This window comes from Babylonia areolata, chromosome 20 (assembly GCF_041734735.1).
Source record: "Babylonia areolata isolate BAREFJ2019XMU chromosome 20, ASM4173473v1, whole genome shotgun sequence".
Classification (NCBI taxonomy): Eukaryota; Metazoa; Mollusca; class Gastropoda; order Neogastropoda; family Buccinidae; genus Babylonia; species Babylonia areolata.
The window spans coordinates 44010732-44020731 of NC_134895.1; the positions used below are offsets into that span (position 1 = coordinate 44010732).

Here is a 10000-nt window from a genome sequence, read left to right on the forward strand (position 1 = left end):
AAATGAAATTAAAGTTTACCACGGACACACAGACACAGACACACACACACACACACACACACACACACACACACAGAGACAACCGAACACCGGGTTAAAACATAGACTCACTTTGTTTACACAAGTGAGTCAATAAAATAAAGTAGAAACACGCCACGTCTTTCTCCACGTTCAGTCAAGCCAGACCAGGTGCTGAAGTGGGAAGAGGTCAAGAGCACCGCAAGCAGCATACAGGTGCGGCTGCACCACAGCGACAAGCATCACGACAAGGTTGCGCACGTGCGCTATTCGTCACAGTGGGATCCGGGCAACTGGAACGAGGTACCCATTTATCCTCCTCCAACCCCACCCCCTCCCTCCTACCCCCCTCCAAGTCTGATTTTAAAAAAATCATTGTTATCATTATATATATATATATATATATATATATATATATATATATATAGATAGATAGATAGATAGATAGATAGATAGGGCATATATATATATACAAATAGGGTAATACGATGAAGAAGATAGATATTCAGCCAGGCGCCGCGGCGAAAAAGTTTAACCATCGATAACTAACAGGCCCAACACTCAGCCTATATTACAGATTGACATAAGTTTCTTGTTGAGCCAACAGCAAAGTGAGAGCTGTATTGTCAATGATTTTTCCATAGCAATGGAAATCATTTACAGCTTAGTCTTTTGTGAAGGACTATGACTTTCAAACTTCGGAGGCAAGATTGCACTGGCTTTTTTCGCGCTGCAGCCTTGGGGGCTAGTTGGCCTTTGGGAATCATCCCCAACGCAGACTGTTCCTAAAACCCTCTTGGCCGAGAGAGTGGGGGATGTAATGTGCGCGCGCGCGTGCGCCGAGCGTGCGTGTGAGTCTGTGTGTTTTAAGAAAGAACCCAAACAAATCCTCACTTTGTACATCATGATGCTGGCACTGTCTCTTGTGTTGACACTCTGTGTCTCTGTATCAGTTATTTTGATGCAGTAGAAATGTGTTCGCCTTTCTTGCTTTTGGACACAGACAAAGCTTTACTGTAAACTGATACACATGTATCATTTTTGCTCGGAAGTCACTGTTGTGAAAGCGCTCAGGATATTTCGCCCTGTCTCAACAGCCGTGGAGAACAACAAGTGTTCGAAGAAGCTGACAGTGGTTTTGGGGGGCACAGACATTAGATTGTGTATTTGCAGGTTTGTAGAGAGAGAGAGAGAGAGAGAGAGAGAGAGAGAGAGAGAGAGAGAGAGAGATGGTGAGTAGACGAAATGCAGTAGACTGTCATTCTTCTCATTCTTCTTGTCTATTTTCTTATTCGTTCGTAGGCTGCAATTCCCACGTTTGCAAGTGTACTCGGATGGGCTTTTACGTGTACGATCGTTTTCACTTCCGGCATGTAGGCAGTCATACTCCGTTTTCGGTGGGTGGAGGGGTCGGGGGAAGGGGCGGGGGGGGGGGGGGGGGGGGGGGGGGGGGGAGGGGGCAGGGCAGTGCATGCCTGGTATGCTTTTTGTTTCCACAGCCCATCGAACGCTTACATGGATTGCGGGATCTTTAACGTGTGTATTTGAACTTCAGCATGCGTATACACACGAAGGCGGTTCAGGCACCAGCAGGTCTGCACATATGTTGACCTGGAAGATCGGAAAAATATTCCCAGTCTTTACCCACCAGGCGGCGCCGTGAGCGAAATTCGAACCCGGGAACCCTCAGATTGAACGTCCAACGCTTTAACCACTCGGCTATTGCGCCCGTCACCCGTCGAGTATAACAATCGTTCATTGGAGATGATACTGGGTTTTTAGGCACAAACATTATTGTGTGTATTTGTATGTTTTAGAGAGAATGAATGAATGAATATTTATTTTCCAACGGTGAATATATTAGCACTTTGGCCGACTTACACATCTGCCGTTGTTCTAAGAGACACACAAACATGTACGCATATAAATGTAGTTATACTTAATACATGTATAATGTACGAGTATAACACAGCGTCAAAGAGAGAGAGAGAGAGAGACAGAGACAGAGACAGACAGACAGACAGAGACAGAGGGAGGGCGAGAAGGCGAAACGCAGTAGACTGTCATTCGTCTCATTCTTCTTCATCTTCTTGTCTATTTCTTATTCGTTCATGGACTGTGACTCCCACATTCACTCATGTACTCGAGTGGGGTTTTACGTGTACGACCGCTTTTACCACCGGCATGTAGGCTGTCATAGTCCGTTTTCGGAGGCTGAGGGGTTGTGGGGTAGTGCATGCCGGGTATGTTCTTGTTTTCATTGTACACCGAACGCTTACATGGACTACGGGATCTTTAACGTGCGTGGTTGATCTCCTGCATCCGTATACGCACGAAGGGGGTTCAGACACTTTGCAGGTCTGCACATCTGTTGATCTGGGAGATCTGGGGGAAAAAATCTCCACCCTTTACCCACCAGGCGGCACCGTCACCGAGATTCGAACCCGGGACCCTCAGGTTGAACGTGCAGCGCCTTAACCACTTGGCTGTTAAGCCCGTCAATGGACTGTCATAGATCGGCGGGAGTTACAGGCCAGTTGGTCTTCAAATATAGATCAGTCCCCCGCCAAACTGAAACTTCCACACTTGAATATATGTTATGTATATTTTGTTTGTTTCTTTCTTTCTTCTTCTTCTTCTTATCATCATCATCATCATCATCATTATAATATATATATATATATATATATATATATATATATATATATATATATATATTCTTCTAATAATAATAATAATAATAATGATAATAATAATAATAATTATTATTTCTTCTTCTTCTTCTTCTTCTTCTACTACTACTACTACTTCTGATGATGATGATTATTATTGTTATCACTATTGTTATTATCATTATTATTGTACTATTATTTTTTGTTCATTTTATTTTGTGGGAACATATTGCCGCATCCGGCGATTGTCCTTACGTTGCACCCGTTTGCTACAGACAACGCTGGAATGGCCCAAGAGACAGCCGCGAGACGTGCAACTGACCGGACTGCAGCCGTTCACCGTCTACACGATAAGGACAGCCGTGGCGCCTGGCGGTGGTGTCAATGGGACCCTGAGTGACTGGGATCAGTTCTCGTTACGGACACAGCCCACAGGTAAAAAAATAACAACTGAGGGGTACTGCTGTACAACGTCAATAATGATAATAATAAAAATGATAATGAAAATAATGATGATGAAAATGATGATGAAGATGATGATGATGATAATGGACATTTATATAGCGCGTGTCTCCAGAACTACTGCTCAAAGCACTTTACGTTTCGTTCCCAACTCCGGGCCTCCCCTATCTTCTTCTTCTTCTTCTTCTTCTGCGTTCGTGGGCTTCAACTCCCACGTTCACTCGTATATACGCGAGTGGTCTTTTTACGTGTATGACCGTTTTTACCCCGCAGGCAGCCATACTCCGCTTTCGGGGGTGTGCATGCTGGGTATATTCTTGTTTCCATAACCCACCGAACACTGACATGGATTACAGGATCTTTACTGTGCGTATTTGATCTTATGCTTGCGTATACACATGAAGGGGGTTCAGGCACTGGCAGGTCTGCACATATGTTGACCTGGGAGACCGTAAAAATCTCCACCCTTTACCCACCAGGCGCCGTCACCGTGATTCGAACCCGGGACCCTCAGATCGAAAGTCCAACGATTTAACCATTCGGCTATGGCGACCGTCAAAGCCTCCCCTATCAAATATCCCCTTCCCAGTCCCCCCCCCCCCCCGCACCCCCCCTCCTCCCTACACGGAAGCACATATCATACAAACAGATCAGGTAAGATTAGTAAAGTGAGTTGAGATGAGGTGAGGTTTGGTAAGGTAAGGTAAGGTAATTTAAGGTAAGGTAGGGTGATATAAGATATGGTAAGATAAGATGAGGTAAGACAGTTTCAAGAGGAGTCCTTGAAAGACATGAAAACACTGTGTGTGTGTGTGTGTTTGTGTGTGTGTGTGTGTGTGTGTGTGTGTGTGTGTGTGTGTATGTGTGTGTGTCTGTGCGCGCGCGCGCGCGTGTGTATGTGAATTGTGTGAGTGTGTGTTGTTTATGTGAGTGTTTGTGTGTGTGAGTGTGTGTGTGTGTGTGTGTGTGTGTGTGTGTGTGTGTGTGTGTGTGTGTGTGTGTGTGTGTGTGTGTGCGCGCGTGCGTGCGCACGCGTGTGTATGTGAATTGTGTGTGCAGCACCAGACGTGGCCCCAGAGCTGTGCCCTAGTTACAGCGTGGAGGCATGTGAAACTTCCTGCGTTCGCCTATTCTGGAAGGTCTGTATCAGTGTCAGTTTCTCAAGGAGGCGTCACTGCCTTTGGGCAAATCCGTATACGCTACACCCCATCTGCTAGGCAGATGCTCCCCCCCCCTCTCTTTCTCCTCCTTCCTTTTCCTTCTTCTCCTTTTCCCGCAGCCCTGTGTTTGCCTCTTTCGGGAAGGTCAGTGTCATCAGTCGGGAAGTCATGCCGCCTGATCCTTCTCTTCCTCCTCCTCCTCTTCCTTCTTCTCTTCCTTCTCCTCTTTCTCCTCTTCTTCTTCTTCCTTTTCCTTCTTCTCTTTCTCTTTCTCCTCTTTCTCTTCTTCTTCCCTTTCCTTCTTCTCTTTCTCCTCTTCTTCCCTTTCCTTCTTCTCCTTCTTCTCTTTCTCCTCTCTTCAATTTTCTTCTTTCTCGTCCTTCTTCTCCGTCCTTCTCCTTTTTCTTTTCTTCCTCCTCTGTCTCCCTCTCCTTCTTGGCCTTCTTTTTCTCATCTTCCTGTATCCTCTTGATTGTCGTCGTCGTCGTCGTCGTCGTCCTCACCCTCATCCTTCTCCTCCTTCTCTGACCCCTTCCACTCCCCAGTCCCCTCTCTCCTCTCTCTCTCCTTTTTCTTCCGCTCCTACTTCTCTGCTTCTTCTCCCCCAGACTGCACCCCCCCCCACGGCCCCACCCGTCTCTCTTTTTCATCTCCTCTTCCTCCGACTACTTCTTCGTCTTCTCCTCTTCCTCCTACTTCTTCGTCTTCTTCTCTTCCCCCTACATTTTCGTCCTCTTCTCCTCCTCTTCCTGCTACTTCTTCTTCTCCTCTTCCTCCTACTTCTTCGTCTTCTTCTCTTCCCCCTACATTTTCATCGTCTTCTCCTCCTCTTCCTCCTACTTCTTCGTCTGCTTCTCCTCTTCCTCCTACTTCTTCGTCTTCTCCTCTTCCTCCTACTTCGTCTTCTTCTCCTCTTCCTGCTACTTCGTCTTCTTCTCCTCTTCCACCCACTTGGTCTTCTTCTCCTCTTCCCCCTACTTCTTCGTCTTCTTCTCTTCCCCCTACTTCTTCTTCTCCTCTTCCCCCTACTTCTCCTCTTCCTCCTACTTCTTCTTCTCCTCTTCCCCCTACTTCTTCTTCTCCTCTTCCTGCTACTTCTTCTTCTCCTCTTCCTCCTACTTCTTCTTCTCCTCTTCCTCCTACTTCTTCTTCTCCTCTTCCTCCTACTTCTTCTTCTCCTCTTCCCCCTACTTCTTCTTCTCCTCTTTCTCCTACTTCTTCTTCTCCTCTTCCCCCTACTTCTTCTTCTCCTCTTCCCCCTACTTCTTCTTCTCCTCTTCCTCCTACTTCTTCGTCTCCTCCTCTTCCCCCTACTTCTTCTCCTCCTCTTCCTGCTACTTCTTCTTCTCCTCTTCCTCCTACTTCTTCGTCTTCTTCTCCTCTTCCTCCTACTTCTTCGTCTCGTCTTCTCCTCTTCCTCCTACTTCTTCGTCTTCTTCTCCTCTTCCTCCTACTTCTTCGTCTTCTTCTCCTCTTCCTCCTACTTCTTCTTCTCCTCTTCCTCCTACTTCTTCGTCTTCGTCTTTTCCTCTTCCTCCTACTTCTTCGTATTCTTCCTCTTCTACTCTTCCTCCTACTTCTTAATCTTCTTCTCTTTCTCCTACATTTTCGTCTTCTTCTCCTCTTCCTCCCACTTCGTCTTCTTCTCCTCTTCCCCCTACTTCTTCTTCTTCTCCTCCTCTTCCTGCTACTTCTTCTTCTCCTCTTCCTCCTACTTCTTCGTCTTCTTCTCCTCTTCCTCCTACTTCTTCGTCTCGTCTTCTCCTCTTCCTCCTACTTCTTCGTCTTCTTCTCCTCTTCCTGCTACTTCTTCGTCTGCTCCTCCTCTTCCTGCTACTTCTTCGTCTGCTCCTCCTCTTCCTGCTACTTCTTCGTCTTCTTCTCCTCTTCCTGCTACTTCTTCGTCTGCTCCTCCTCTTCCTGCTACTTCTTCGTCTGCTCCTCCTCTTCCTGCTACTTCTTCGTCTTCTTCTCCTCTTCCTGCTACTTCTTCGTCTGCTCCTCCTCTTCCTGCTACTTCTTCGTTTTCTCCTCCTCTTCCTGCTACTTCTTCGTTTTCTCCTCCTCTTCCTGCTACTTCTTCGTCTGCTCCTCCTCTTCCTGCTACTTCTTCGTTTTCTCCTCCTCTTCCTGCTACTTCTTCGTATTCTTCCTCGTCTCCTCTTCCTCCTACTTCTTCGTCTTTATCTTCTTTGGCTTCTTCGTCTTCTCCTCATTCACATCCTATTTCTTCTTCTCCTATTCTTTCTCTTTCTGCTCCTCCTCCTTTCCTTTTTTCTAGTGTCTCCTATTCCTTTTTCCTCTTGTTCTTCCTCCTCCTCCCCATATTCGCCCAACTCATTTATCTTGTTTTCTTCCTACCGACGTGTGTGTGTGTGTGTGTTTGTGTGTGTAAGCGTGTGTGTTTGTGCGTGCGTGCGTCTGTGTGTTCGTGCGTACGTGTGTGCGTGCATACGTGGGTGTGTGTGCGTGCGTGTGTGTGTGTGTGTGTGTGTGTGTGTGTGTGTGTGTGTGTGTGTGTGTGTGTGTGTGTGTGTGTGCGCGTGCTTACGTATGTATATGTGTGTGTGTGTGCGCGCGCGCGCGTGTGTGTGTCTTTGTGTGTGTGACGATTCTTTCTTCATGACCCTCGCTTGTCCACCTCCCACGCCCCCCCCCACCCCCCTCCTCCCCCGACCCCCGCCACCTCCACTCCCCCTTCTCCACCCACCCTCTCTTTTTCACACAGTCCATACCGCAGCCCCTACGCAACAGCCAGATCAAGGCCTACCACCTTCAGGGGATCCCTCTGCCCGGGATTCATCATCACCACCACCACCCCCCTTCCCCGACCCTCCTGCAGCCCGCAGGAAATCCCCTCAGAAGTCTGACGTCTCTGCCCAAACGTCGATCATCCAGTGGGCAACAGCGTCGGTGCATGATGGTGGTGGCGGCGGAGGAGGAGGAGAAGAGGAAGCGAGAGGAGTCGATGGGTGTGGACGTGGAGGACTCGCAGCAGGGGGAAGAGGAGCAGGAGGAAAAGGAAGATGAGGAGGAGGAAGAGGAGGTGTCCTTCCCTCTAGGGACGTCCCGTCGCCTGGCCCTGGAGGTCGGCCGGGACAGCGTGGTGGTGCTGCACGCCCGGACCTCTGAGGGTCTGTGGTCGGGGGACTGCTCGCAGGTCTTCGTTCCGGACCTCCGTTACAGTGAGTCCCCCTCTGTACTAGTAGTAGTAGTAGTAGTAGTACTAGTTGTTGTTGTTTTTGTTGTTGTATGAAATAATAGGTAAAATGTGTATAGTTTAAATGGGTGTTTCATTTCCTTTCTTTCCGAGTATATGCAGTGCAGTAATTCAAACACTACTACTATTGCCGCTGCTGCTGCTCCTGCTCCTACTACTGCTATTATCGATCTATCTATCTCTCTATCTATCTTTCTGTCTGTCTATCTATCTATCTATTGTAGTACCTATATCAATACTGATGAAAAAACAACATTGTCTTTTTTTCTTTTTTCTTTTTTTTTTGCTGCCCCATCATCTGCACCGTTTCAGTGGCATTACTCCCACACCGCTCATTTAGATTCCCCCATACACGGCCACACGGTTCGTCCGTTGCAGTTCCAGCGTCGGCAGTCCACAGGGAACCATCGATGTTAGGTCGCCAGGAGGCCACACACCAGAGGAAACCATGCACTGCTGCTGAGTCACTTCGGTTGTGTTCAGTGGTGCCTGTTCTGATTTAACGTACTGAGGACACCACCTACTAAGCCTCTTACTAACGACAATAATGGCTTAGTCGCGGAGCCAGACTGCGTGAGCGTCCCTCCCAGAGTGGAGACCGCCACCACGTCCCTCAAACAACAGCCCCCCATGAATCTGCCGACACTGACGACACTGACAGGACTCACCCCCAGCACGGAATAGGAGGGGTATCGAAACTGAGGTCACCATGAGAGCAGGGCATGAAAGGCCACAGACTTTGAGACGGTTTTGTTTATATTGATGATAATGAAGGAGGAGGAGGATGACGATGACGATGACGATGTTGCTATGGAGGTCCATTTTGGTTTGGGACTGCGTGACAAGGCTGTACTCTACGCTTCCTGTTATAATGATATCCCGGCGTTAACCAGGCCCGAGAGATACAGACACTTGCAATGTTGGTCAGGTAATTAGAGCAACACACCCAAAGACGCATCCTTGAAGTGGATGACACTCAACTGTGTGGTCCCAGTCTCCCCATTTAAGCCCACAGCACACTCAACTCTGGGTAGGAGCCGGCCACGGGCCGAAAAAAAACCACCTCCGCTGGGATTCGAACCCTCGTCCTCCGAGCCGTCAGTCCGCGACGCTAACCACTTCGCCACGGCGGCTGGTACAATATTGTCTTGCTTACTCGATTACTCTCAAAAAACAAAATAAATTCAACTCCTCTTCTTCTGCTTCTTCTTCATTCGTGGGCAGCAACTCCCACGTTCACTCTTATGTACATGAGTGGGTTTTCACATGTTTTATGACTGTTTTTTACCCTGCCATGTAGGCAGCTTTACTCCGTTATCGGGGGGGTGGAATTCAACCCAAATTCAAAAACAAACAATACGAAGCCTGACCGATAGCCTCTGTTCAACAGGACCAAAGGCACCGGACAACGTGGTGGTGGAGGTGGACGTGGACATGGACGTGGACGCTGTCAGCCGCAGTGACCACCAGTCTTCATCAGGAGGAGGTGGTGGAGGAGGAGGAGGAGGAGGAGGAGGGGGCGGAGCAGAGGCCACGGGGTGGTGGGGTGGTGGAGGAGGAGGAGGAGGAGGCGGAGGAGGAAAGTTCCACGTGCAGTGGTCAGATCCAGACCCCGAAGGCACAGCGTTCTTCCTGGTGGTCTGGTGTGCCGCCCACCCCAGCGGGACCCGCTCCTGTGCGGATGGGGAGGTCAGTGGGAAAGGAATATAACAGAATAGAATAGAACAGCGTAGAGTAGAATACAATAGAGTAGAATAGAACAGAACAGAATAGAATGGAGCAGAATATAATGGAATAGAACATAATAGAGTAGAATAGAATAAAATGGAACAGAACAGAATAGGGTAGAATATAATAGAATAGGATAGAGTAAAATAGAATGGAATAGAACAGAGTAGAACAGAAATGAATAGAGTCTATTCCATTGTCACGGAGCCTTAAGATTTATGAGACACAAGGCAGACAAACGAAACAAAAACGAGACAAAATAAACAAACAGCGTGATTATTTGGTACAACATTCAGACACACAATTTCCAAAACAGAACAGAATGGAATGAAACAGAACAGAACAGAGTAGAGTAGAGTAGAGTAGAATAGAACAGAATCCATTCCATTGTCACAAAACCTCAAGATTTACAAGACACAAGGCAAAACAACACAAACGAATAACGTGATTTGTTGGTACAGTATTCAGACAAAGATTTCCGGAACAGAACAGAATAAAATAGAATTTTTTTTTTTTTTGAAAAGAGAGGAAAAGATAACAGAATGGAATTGCATCAGTTTTATTGTCACGAAGCTTTGAATATTAAGACACAAGGTACACGCACACACAAACGGGAGTTTTCTTCGGTCTTGTGGAAGTGAAAGGGAAGTGATCGCGGAGTTACTCGTTTAGTTACCTCCCTTGCCTCACTGACCAACTTCATTGCCCCATATACATAGTCTCTCCCTGGGTGGAAGTGG

General features: G+C 47.6%; 1 protein-coding gene across 1 annotated transcript in view; it reads left to right on the top strand.

Moving 5' to 3' along the window:
- The window catches only part of LOC143294620 (uncharacterized), a 49509-nt gene that overhangs the window by 28352 nt on the left and 11157 nt on the right, over positions 1 to 10000 (top strand). The window contains exons 6-10 of the mRNA XM_076605996.1: positions 176 to 321; positions 2966 to 3125; positions 4212 to 4291; positions 7041 to 7497; positions 8923 to 9221. Of these exons, the coding sequence (XP_076462111.1) occupies positions 176 to 321; positions 2966 to 3125; positions 4212 to 4291; positions 7041 to 7497; positions 8923 to 9221 (1142 nt within the window). The remainder of the gene's footprint in view (positions 1 to 175; positions 322 to 2965; positions 3126 to 4211; positions 4292 to 7040; positions 7498 to 8922; positions 9222 to 10000) is intronic.